Source organism: Pelmatolapia mariae, linkage group LG13 (assembly GCF_036321145.2).
Source record: "Pelmatolapia mariae isolate MD_Pm_ZW linkage group LG13, Pm_UMD_F_2, whole genome shotgun sequence".
Lineage (NCBI taxonomy): Eukaryota > Metazoa > Chordata > Actinopteri > Cichliformes > Cichlidae > Pelmatolapia > Pelmatolapia mariae.
This window is the reverse complement of record NC_086238.1, coordinates 7,343,645-7,356,164: the sequence shown is the minus strand read 5'-3', so window position 1 is coordinate 7,356,164 and position 12,520 is coordinate 7,343,645. Positions and strand designations below refer to the sequence as shown.

General features: G+C 40.3%; 1 protein-coding gene across 2 annotated transcripts in view; it reads left to right on the top strand.

The window, feature by feature from the left end:
- Nucleotides 1-11,680, top strand: part of adam12b (ADAM metallopeptidase domain 12b) — an 87,140-nt gene extending 75,460 nt beyond the window's left edge. For both annotated transcript variants that reach the window (XM_063491819.1, XM_063491818.1), the window contains exons 21-23: nucleotides 298-552; nucleotides 7,271-7,446; nucleotides 9,821-11,680. In XM_063491819.1, coding sequence (XP_063347889.1) covers nucleotides 298-552; nucleotides 7,271-7,446; nucleotides 9,821-9,872 — 483 coding nt within the window. In that variant the 3' untranslated portion in view covers nucleotides 9,873-11,680. The remainder of the gene's footprint in view (nucleotides 1-297; nucleotides 553-7,270; nucleotides 7,447-9,820) is intronic.
- Nucleotides 11,681-12,520: the final 840 nt, after the last annotated feature.

The following is a 12,520-nucleotide window of genomic DNA, read 5'->3' as shown; positions in this document are numbered from 1 at the left end:
AAAAGCCTGTCAGATGAGGATTTTCACATTTTGATATGTTATATTTAAAAAAGCAGGTAAAGTTTAATTTAGTTATAGTTTCATTCTTTATCTGTCAAAGACTAAATATAAAAAACTGTGATCTCATGAGAGAAAAGATGCCTTGTTCCAGATTTGGCCGCAGTCCCTGAACATAATGTATAAAATCAGTTTGATTTCTAAGTTTTAGTTTCAGGATCATTTTATTATGTATGCTACCTGTCACAGCTCACTACTATTTACGTATTACTGGAAATAACATCCGCGATCTCTTTTCAGCCATCTCTCCTGAGTGCAGAGCCTCTTCTCCCACCGCACAACTTCCACTCTCACAGCCTGCGCAGGCTGCCCCTCTACCAGCCCCTCCACATCAGTCAGCCCATGCCGGTGTCTCTCAGTGTGGGGCAGCCCACCCTGCCTCCTCTGCCAGCACACTACAAAGTCCTGCCGACGCACGCGTCCGGCTCCCCGCCGCCTAGGGTGCAACCTTTTCTCAGCCTGCCACGCCATCAGTCATCCTACAGAGTGGACCAGGTTAGTGTGAAAAAAACAAACTGTTGATAAATGCTTTTATTTATTTAAACACTGACAGACCCTTTTTTCACAGCGCAGCGTGATTCACACAGAAGTGTGTTTAATATCATCACTAACACTTCTGTTTACCTGCCATTTCATGGCATAATTGCTGTCGTGAAACAGGTTTATGGGACTTCCTTTGATCTCACGAGCTTTATCTTTGCCTTCGTCTTAAATTGTTACTGTAAAGTTTAAAATTGCAATTTATTTTTGTTGACCACAGCTTTAATGGACCGTACATTCTCAACAGCCCATTAAATTCAAGTTGTGTATATTTTCCTCTACATTACTCCAGACTATATTCTCAACCACGCCACACATTTCTACACTTATTTTCCACAATATCTAGGCCGCCATCAATTTTATTTCATTTCAGTAAAGTGCCAAAGTAACCTGCCAAGACCTGAAGCCTCCCTGAAATAGGTCACAGTGAACATTCAGGTATTTTTTTTTTGTTAAAGTTACATCCTCAGTCAATTGCAATGAATCCCTGGCATTTAAGGACACTGTGACATCTTAGATTTGAGTCAGCTTGCAAAAAAAAAAAATAGCAATCTTCCTCAGCAGATGAAGTTTGCTTTGCATTTATGGAATAGCAGATGCTCAAATTTCACGTTTTCTAAGCACTTTAAGCCCACCTCATCCGTAAAAGCTTCATTCTTTACCTTGGAAAAAAAGTCGCTGACTCGATCAGAAGTCCTTACGGTCCTTAATTTGAATATCCACAGTTCAATGATTACAGGGCAGACTCCATCTGCAGAGGAAGATTCATGTGGTGCAGCTGAAAGGTCCAGATATTGTGCTGAGATAAATATGTGTGTGCTAGGAGATCAGAATCAGAAGCAGTGGTGTTATGAAATCATTATGCATGATTTTGTTATGCATGATGATTTACTTTTTTATCTGATGTCGCAGTTTCCTTGATACGTTTTATAGAAATGTAACTTCAACAATAAATAAAGCAAAATAGAGCTCGCTGTGGCAGATGAAAAGTGCATTTTAAGTCTCAGGACCTACTAAAAGTAACAGAAACCAATGGATTGGAGGGTAAAAATGAATATGAAAAGCTATGTACCCTTAAAAAATGCTCCGCAGTAATGTAAAATATATGCAAATTGTAGCTAATGGCCTATAACTTGAACAGCCACCTGTGTCGTCATTTTTAAAGGCTGTAGCTAAATGTTGGATAACAGAACCTGCTGGATTTCTGCACTGCAGTGGGTTCGCCTGCCCACATATCGACAACAAATTCAATCTGTCTCCCTCACGGTGACCCAGCTCCTGAGTAAGGTGCTGCTTTCTGCTGAGCCGGCAGAATCAGAGGCGGTGGAGATAGTAAATCCATCTGTCCGCTCTGGTGGTGGATCCAAATCCCGATTTGTTCCCGGAGTAGCACAGCGAGGAGAGCTGTGCTGGATGACGGCGCTTTGTGAGCCACAGCGGGGTGCAAGGGAAATTGGCAGATGTGTCTGTCTGTTTAAAAAAGAAAAATGAGGAGGAAGACATTCGTTTTGCGTCTGTTTCTCTGTTTGCGTTAGAACATAGTCCCAGATGTTAAAGCAGACCACGAAGAAAGGTCCGGTTTGTATACCTCCGAGGATAACATGGTGGAAATTAAATGAGCATATGTGCTCAAGTTTTTTCGAGATTAGTAGACACAAATAGATTATCTCAAGAATGTGATCAGGTTTTTAAAATGCAGCGATTTGCCAAACACTTTCAAATGCCTCCTTCTGCAGTTTTTATAATAGAGGAATATCCCCAGTAGGCTTCCTAAATCACTTTATTTCAAGTATTGTATTTGCTGTCCCAAAAAGATACAATTATCCCACATAAGAGCAAAAAACGAGAGAAAAGTTTTGTAGCAAAACTTTCATAAATTTCTGCCATAAATCACCTGATGATCATATACAATCAAAGGAGCTACTACCTTTATTAGATCAACTTTATGTGGGGTAGTAGTTAAAACCATCAATATCTATTACTGCCACTTACACATTGATGACTCTGTACTAACGGTTATATTTCAGTCATAATAATGCCTGACCGTGCAAGAGATGCTCTGCTTTTTTACATATGTAAATTACTTTATACAATGTAAGTGTATTTTAAATATATATTAAAGCATTGGCTACTTTTGCATTAGTGAGCAGCAGAAACACCTGGCATCGCATCCACTTCTGGATGGTTTTGTGGTGTCCATGTTAAGCTTTGCAGCATATTACCCTTGATTGCAATGACTGTGTGCCAACTAAAGATGTACTTTAGCTGAAAGGCCACTGTTTGCTCTATAAATTGGCTGCTCACTGCCTGCCAAAACAGTGAAATCCCGCTACCTGCTAATATCTGTCAGCTCATTTCATTGCAATGAAGCAGATGGGCGAAGTAGAGATGGCACATGTGGGTCAGAAACAGAAGACAGGGTTCTGCTGGCATTTAATAGCAGGCCAACAAGGACGAACAGGACATCAGTCCTTAAAGAGAAAGCGTTTAACAAGTTTATTGTAAGACTTGACACAAACCCCAACCCCCGCTCTCTGTGCCAGTATGTCTTATTTTAAACAGCGCTTTCTCTTGCAGTGTTTCTCTTTGTGCCGAGCGCAGTCCATTAATATCAAGGTGTTTCCAGGGCAATAAATTCTATCCCATGTTTGTTGCGATGAAAACAAAACTGCGTGGGACCTGTTAGTTTTTATCTAGTCTTGCTGAAGGAAAAATACAAATCAGATACCCGTAGAGTCCAATAAATATGAAGCAGATCAGTTTTGTTGCACTGCACAAGCAGACTGCAGCGTCACGCTGGCGAGGAGTGAAAATCGTGCCTTTCCAAAATGTCATCTTTTCAGGAACCTAGAAAAATAGTTTTGTTTTTGGCAAGACGACCGCGCATTTTTCAGTTCCTCCGGTGAGTTTTGAAAGGTGCTTGTAGGCTCAGGGCTCATAGATCTTTCTCAAGCCACAGAGGACGGCGCAATCCTTCATTGTGAATTAAGACATGTGAACACCACCAAGTTTCCAGTTACAGTTTGAGGTTTTCTGCCAAGAGTGGTATTACAATGCACATGGGTCTTGGATTAATCTTGCATTACAGTGGATGCATCTGTCTATTTACATCTTAGTTTTTTCTGCTTTTCCCTGGAAAACAGCCTGATTTTCTTCCCTTAAAGAGTTGGTCTTCACTTAAACTTAACTTCATGTAGAGGCTTGGCAGTAGGGGAACAACACTCACAGGAAAGGACAGTGGGTGATACACAATATTCACACAGATATCTCAAATTGGATCGCATAAAAATCCCACTGTATACACGTTATTACCACAAGCACTACATAATTAAGGAAATTTGATTCAATTCAGTTTTATTTATACAGCCCCAAATCACAACAAAAGTCACCTAAAGGCACTTTATATTGTAAGGTAGACTCTACAATAATACATACAGAGAAAAACCCAACAATCATATGACCCCCTATGAGCAAGCACTAGTGCTTGCTCAAAGTGACCTGCTTTGGCCACAAAGGAGTTAAATTTGAAGCACATAAAAAAGGGCACCTTTCACACATAACTCTATGCAGTCCTGTGAAAATTTAAGTATACTATTACTGCTTCCACGTGAATTAAGCCGGTAAGTAGAAGCCAGGTGGTGCTATTCAAATGCACTTGATTATGCACAGAAGTGGTAATCCCAGCAAATTCACCCCAAGTTCAGACCGTCCAAAGCTCAGAAAAACGCAAGAGCTGCATCTCAGACTCTACAGACCTCAGTTAGGATGTTAAAGTTCATGAGAGTATAATTAGTAAAAGACTGAACAAGTACAGTTTGTTTGAAAGGGCTGCCAAGACAAAGCCTTGCATCTGAACAAACAACAAGACTGCAGCAACAGTGTCCTTTGGATAGACCAGACCAAACAGGCGATGTTTGGCCATGATAACTCGCCCCACGTTAGGCAAAAACCAAACACAGCATTAATTTGGGCTTGTTTTGCAGCCACGTGACCTGTGCTCCTTCCAGTCACTGAGTCAACCATGAATTCCTCCGTATACCAAAGTACCGTGGACTCAAATACGAGGCTATCTGTCTCTCGGCTTAAGCTTGGCCAGGTCATAAAACAGGAAAATAATCCCAAGCACAGCAGCGGAATGCCCGAAAAGGAAAAAGTTAAAGTGCTGCAGTGATCCAGTCAAAGTCCAGACCCTTAGCCTGAATGAAATACTGCAGTTGCCTTAAAGAAGTGAAGCAACATTGTTAGGAAGAGTGGACCAAAATTCCCCACAATGTGACAGATTGATAAATTCACACAGATAACTTCACTTCATTCTTGCTAAAGGTGGTTCTATAAGCTTTTGAGCCATAGGGTGTGTTTTTCACAGGGCTGCATGATGTCCTATGAAGACTTCCTTTTTCACATGACTGTCTTTAACAACATGCAGTAAATGAAAAGAGCTCTTCTTGTTCTAACTGCTTCTTGCAGACATGACTCTTGTTGTGGCCGAGCAGATGTCAGTAAAGCTGTTGTAAAGCTTTTATTTTGGACTGCTGGTTGGAAAAGACTGGCAAGGAAAATTGTTAGGAGAATTTTATTTATTTTCTGACATTTTATGGACCAGCTTAATTTCTGGTTTTATCCAGAAATTAAACAGCAGATTATTCTGCCAGAAAATGAAAACATTTGTTATTTGCTGCTGTAATATTAGTTTCCCCTTGCTTATTTCAACCTGCAGCAACACACTAACATACACTCCATGGACAAAGTGCAGGGTGAGTAAGAATAGACACACGATTTTTGGAGCTTGCCTGCATAGATTTACCTCCATTCAATCATTAACACTAGACAAGGTAAGGTCTGACTCATATCTCCATTTAAGGTGGATGGGGTTGAGGTCAGGGACAGATACACAGGCTAGTCAGTTCTCACACACAAAACTATTCACATCATTTTTATGGATCGTGTGTTCCCCTCAATCATGCCATAAACTTTGTGGGGTTTTTTTCTATTATATAAACATTCACTGGATATTTTATTAGGTTGATCTTGCTAGTACCAGGATAAACCCCCTTTGGCCTTCACAACTACCCTTGTGGTAGTTGTGCTGGAAACATTCAGAGCTTATGGTCCGTATTGACACGATAGCATAAATTTACTGGAGCAGCTTTTCTATTCAAGGCCATTTGTCAGGTTCATGAAACCAGTTTAAGCTGATTTGAGCTTTGTGACATGCTGGAAGCAGCCATCAAATGATGTTACTCTGTTGTCATAGAGGGATGAACATGGTCAGCAACAATACTCAGGTAGGCACACCACCGCAGCACACCACCACCAGTGGCAGCCTGAATTTTTGATACAGGGTAAGATGCAGCGACACTTCATCTTATTTATACTAATTTCTGAATCCCATGCAAATGTCACAGCATAAATTGAGACACATCAAACCAGACAGACCTGATTTTTCCAGTCTTCTAATTTAGTCTAGTTTTGGTGAGGCAGTGCAAATTGCACCCTCAGTTTCCTGTCCTTGGCTAACAGGAGTGGTACCCAGTCTGGTCTTCTGCTGCTCTAGCCCATCTGTTCAAGGTTTTAGATGTTGTTTGTTCAGATATGCTCTTCTGCGCACCTTGGTTGTAACTTGTGAGATATTGTTGCCTTCCTGTCAGCTCGAAGGAGTCTGGTCATTTCCTCTGACCTCTGAAATCAACAATCACCCAGCTGCTTGTTTTTTGTTTTGTTTTTTGGACTAATCTCTGTAAACCCTAGAGATGTTTGCGTGGGAAAATGCCAGCAGATGAGCAGTTTCTGAAATATTCAGACCACCCTGTCTGAAACCAAAAATCAAAGTTACTTAAATCACCTTTCTTCCTCATTCTGATGCTCAGTTTAAACTTTAACTGTGTCTGGTGAGTTTAAAGTATCACTGCATTTGAATTTCTTTATTGCAATTTATCTAAAAAAAAGAAAAGAAAAAAAAGCATACATGCAGTTAAATAATAATGAATATCGGTTTAGTGTTGCCATGAAAGACTGTCACATTTGAGGCGCCTGGGTTGCGCAGCAGTGAACACACAGGTTTATAACTCTTGCATGTAGATGTGACAAACTCGGTCACATCTTGGCTGCATTCATGAATGTTTCAAACCATCCAGCTTTCTGAGTCTTATCCTTGCATGATGTGGGGATTTTTTTTCCCTCTGCGTGCAGATTACTTAAAGTTTGCTCATGTAAACCTGCGTGCGTGTGCCATGGCGTGGGCAGTCGTGGGAAGGTTTTGTGCATGTCCGTTTGCGTGTGTGTGTGTGATAGCAGCCAGGCAGCTGGTAGCAGATGTTTATCAACTGCACGCTTCCTCTGTGTAGATTAGTACCACATGATGACACCTCATCCAGATAACCTTCTACACTCTCACAGCACTGCCACAGAGGTGGTGGAGACGAGCAGGGGGAGGTTTGGGATTCATCTCATGTTAGCTGTGGGAATTCAGAGGAGATAATGATAACACAGTGCCCTCTAGTGAAACGCATTTGCGTCTGTGTTCAGATAGCTGCTGCACAACTAATCCATACTGAAAAAAAGCTTAGAAGGTCACTTGCTCTGTGCACTGACTCAAGATAAGACTGACGTGCTTTGTGGTGTTTTTTAAATTAGTACATGAACTAAATTGGTACTTTTTGTGTTCTTTTTATAGGACTTTGAGAAACCCAGTCCACCCCAGAAGCCCCTACCTGCAGACCCACTTGGGAGGAGCTCTCGACTGGGTAACAGTGTCGCAACAGCAGGGGGGCACATCCCCGGGAAAGCAGCCCTACCCATACCTATCCCCACTGTGCCAAGGCCTCCACCCTCCATCCCTTTACCCAGCAGGTCTGTGGAGCATGACAAAAAAATACACTACTTAAAAGGCCTTTTCAGACATCTTCATCTCTCTGTTAAATTGATGGCTTTTTTTGTCACTTAGTTTTTGGTAGTTTATTTAAAGAGACTTAGTTCTTGTTTGACATTTTGCACCTAAGAAGAAGCCGTAGCAGTTCGGGAAAAGAGTAATGTCATCTGTTCTGTCACAGGCTGCATCACTAATGGAGTTCAAGTTATTTTGTGATTAAAGGCTAATTAATGATTGTTGTGAGCGCGAGGGACACTCATTTACTTGTGAATCTTTTGATAAATTTGTTCACCAACCTCATCATTTTCAACTCTCACAACACTCATTAAATTCAGCTTTGCTGACGCGCTCTGTGTGAAGTATGCTGTTGGATATTCATAACTTCCTCCTTATAGTTGGGAGTGCTAGCCTGGCTATTACGGTGGTTATATAAGGATTATTACCTCTTCTGTTCCAAAGCATGAGGGCAAATAAAAAATAGTTTTTCGCTGCATAAACTTTTGGCATTTGTGATGCTTGCTGGTTTATTAAACCACTTTTATTATCGCTGTACACAAAAGCAGTGAAGCGGAGGATTTGATATACTGAAGCAAACAAAGCATGCTTTTAACGCAACAGCATTAAATTTCAGTTGTACGTCACCATCATGCAGAATGCATAAGTATCTGTAAAACACTAGTTTGGATTTATTCATTCCTCTGGATTACTTATAGTTAGACCCATAGTTTACTAGTAAAAGTCATATTTCTTGCAGTTTTGCCTCTGAAAACCACCACACTGGAATTTAAATCAAACAATCACTGTTTTATTGAAGTGCAACCTTTAAGCTTTAATTTAAGAGAGAGACTCAAAATGAATTGGACAAACTGACATAATTTTAAATATAAGGAAAGTTTTTAATAATCTGATGAAAAGCCTTTGCAGTCAATGATTGTCTTAACTCTAATATCGCTAGGCCTGTACTGCAGCTGGTTTCAGTTGCTTCTTGTTTGTGGCTTTCTCTTCCTCCAGTTTAATAACCGAAAAGCATACTCTATTTTGTTGGGATCAGGTGACTGAGCTGGCTGTTGAATAGAAGAAGAAGAATGTCCCATTTCCTTTCCCCTGAGAAACTCTTGGGAGTCTTTTGGAGTATGCTTTGGGCCATTATCCATTTGCACTGTGAAGCACTGTCCAATCTGGCTGAATCTGAGCAGAGAGTATAGCCTTGAGCACTTCAGAATTCATCCTGCTGCTTCTATCGGCAGTCACATCATCAATAAACACGAGTCACAAATTCAGCTTGGCTGAATTTGTTTCTTTTCATTTCGATCAAAGACTCTTTTTTTTAACTTTGCAGATTCTTATATTTTTTCGAGCAAAGTCTAATCTGTCCTTCTTGTTGTAAACTCTATATTTCTATTCATGAAGACATCTCTTGATTGTACAGCGATGCTGAGTTTGTGTTGGTTTAGTGTTACTGAGCTCTGAGTACCCCGGATTGTTTATTTGGCGACTTGTAAAGCTTTTGTTGTCTCACTGATAGATTTGTTTTGTTTTTTAACCTAGTGATGGCCTCCTTCACTTACACTGACGTCTCTTTGGGCCTCATATTTAAAATTACAGTGGAAAATATAAATTGAAAACTTTGAATTGACTTCAGATAATATGCCTGCTTCACTTGTCACAAAACAACCAGGGAACAAGACGTGGTCAGGAAACTGCCTGTCAAGTCAACTGTCTAGTGCGTATCGAGTGTGTGTGTGGTTGATTTAAAATAATCTTTGGTGCTGTACAGAGGCAAAACTACAAAAACTGTAAAAACTGTGTCTTTATTCAAAACTTATATACCTAAATATACTTCTTGTCTCCAATCTAGTAAAAAATAATGCCATTATCTCTTTCTGAGTGATGTCATTTTCGACAATGAGATTATTCTTCTTTTGCCGAGTTACATTTTCACAGTCAGTCCAGTTTCCAGCATCGACCACTTTAGTTACTGGAAACGATACCCTACAAAACAAAAGCGCTATCCTTTTCCAGTCTGGTCTGAGCAATCCAGGCTCCCATTTCTCAAGCAGATTTCACACCTGGTGGTGAGCTGAAGTGCACAGTGAAAGAGACGCTTAAAGAGAACCTAATGGTGTCATTCATCTCTCCGTGTATCTATTATTGATAAGCTGAAGCAAAAATGCTTTCCATTTGACTTCTCTCTGAATTTAGAGATCCATTCAAACTGGACAGATTATCATCATGTTTTAGATTATATACATTTTCAGAAATGAGACCAACCTGTCTGAAAGGAGATATTTATGTAGTTACTTATTATTACCATTGTAATGTTGTAATCTATTTGTGTTTGTGTTCACTCTTCAGACCTGCACCGGCACTGCCATACAGACCACCAAAGACTCAAAAGGACTGTTGAGCTCTCAACTTCACGGACATGTAGATCTCCGACTAATAGATGGAGACTTTCTTAATTTGCACTAATTTCTGAGACTCTGTTAGACCTTTGGGACAGTTGGAAGTGTCACAGAGTTCCCAGTAAAAACGGGGGCTAACATCAAACCTTGATGCTACGCCTCTAAAAGGTGCTTTGTCATCCTTGCTCAGGTACCAGTGAACTATTTATCTATTTAACTATTTAACTAGGATACTACCGGTTTGTGCAAAGAGGACTCTGATGAGGGATGATTCTCCTCGTGGGAAACTCGAGGAAAAGACGAACACGAGGCGTCATTACGGACACTTCGTTTTTGCATTCTGTGATTGTTTTTATACATTTTCTTCTAAACAAAATGCTGAAATATAAAGTCTTTTTATAACTCGTCACGTTGCTTGAATGATCAAAGTGCAAAACATTTTTTTTGACTTGGATGATGATAAATGGAAATAGAGGACGAGTCAGTAAGTAGTCCACATAGCTGGTGGCCCTTGGCACAATGTTATTTCTCCGTTTTTTTCATTTTTTTTATTACGTTCTGAACACCAAATAAGTCCTCTATGTCCTTGTTGCCTCAGTGCTAAAAAAAACGTATTACTCAAATCTCCTATTTTTGTGAAAATACGGCTGTTTTCTTCATGAATCATCTAAACGCTGGATAAAAAGAATTTGATTCCCTTTTAAGACGTAGACTACATTTTTATTGTGGCATTAATCTGCTCACTTTACAGTCTGTGCACCAGGCTCTTTTATTCCTTATAAGTTCATTTTTGCAGGAAAGTACAAAGAGAAAAAATAATTTTCACACACCTCAGCCTGCCTCTGACATACTGCTCGGGGCATGCGTTGGACTCTAGACATGTTTTCTCCTGATACTGGCAAGTGCTGTGGAGTGTCAACAGACTTGACAGACTGACTGTGTTCCAGAGAATTACACCAACACCGAATAATTCAACATCAATACTGGCGTTTGTATGTTTAACGTTTGCGCTCGCCTCGTCCTTGAGAGGGCGAGCCAAGCCGGATGACTTCAGCGCCACGAGCTTTCCAGCGAGATGTTTTACCGTATCCGTCCTGTTCTTTTTGTTGCTTTCACAACATTCCTTTTGGAGTTTCTATGACTTCACTGTTGTCGAACGCCGAGCTCACTCACTCATTCACAGCGGCGCTCATTGCACCCCAGAGCTTGAGTCAGGCTCTTTTTCTTCTTTTTTTTTCTCAGTGTTATTTGTTGACTTGAGGGATTCAATTGTTAACTTCACAGCGCAACGTGTCAGTGTTTGCATAAGGCATTTTGTACTTGCAGTGTTTCCGAATGCAGTGCTTGTTCTATCACTGCTGCAGAATAACTGAAGCCAGTCACTCCCTGCATACCTGCATTGTGTTTTTGTAGTATCTAAATGATGCTTTATTTCCCTTGTTTTGGATGTGTTCAGATGTGTTCAACAGAGTCACCGCTCTGCTGGAAAATATGTCTTATTGCTGTGTCAATTAGCTGTTCAATGTTTATGCCATCTGTAAAAACCTAAATGTACTGTGTTTATTAAATTTTAAGTGTAACATGTTTAAAAACCATTGTAAAGTGTAAATGTCAATTTTTCTTTTTTTTCTTTTGTTGTTTTCTTCTTTTTTTTAAAGCACAGAAATGTAAAGAACTGCTTTGAGACGTTGCCCCTATTACATTAGGAGGTGAAAACATGATGTTGGACGATTTCCAACATTTTAAAACAATGACAAAGGTGTAAGGATTACATTTAAGCTGTGAGAAGACATCAGAGCCAATTAAATGTCCCCTGTTTACAAGACGGTGTTTTAATTTCATTCATACTTTGATTTATGACTATAAGAATGCAACCCATCACATTAAAATCCACAAAGAAGCCACCATGACCAATAAGGACGATGCAATAAACCGATTGACCAACTAGCAACTGAACTGCCTTAACTTTTCATGGCGTAGATTCAACAAGGTGTTGGAAACATTCCTCAGGTATTCTGATCCATATTGACATGATAGCATCGAACAGTTGCTGCAGATTTGTCTGCTGAACATCCACAAAATTAATCTCCTGTTCCACCACTTAAAAGAGCTCTATTGGATTGAGACCGTGGTACCTGTGGAGGCCTTTTGAGTACACTGAACTCACTGTCAGGTTCAAGAAACCACTTTGAGATGATGTGAGCTTAACACGGCATGGCGCATTAACCTGCTGGGAGCAGCCATCAGAAGACAGGTACACAGAGGTCATAAAGGGATGGACGTGGTCAACAGCAATACTCAGGCAGGCTGTGGCATTTAGGACCTAAAGTGTGCCAAGACATTAAACCTCCACCAGCAGCAGTCTGAAGGGGTCATATGAGGCAGGATTGATCCATGTTTTCATTTTGTTTATGCCAAATTATGTTCCTACCATCCAAATGTCACAGCAGAAATTACAAGACTCATTAGAACAGGAAACATTTTGCCATTTTTCTACTATTGTACAATTTTTGTGAGTCTGTGTAAACTGTAGCCTCAGTTTCCTGTTCTGAGCTGACAGGCGTGGTAACCGGTGCGGTGTTCTACTGCTATAGCCTATCTGCTTTAAAAGGAGATGTTCTTCTGCAAATCTTGGTTGTAACCAAGTTAG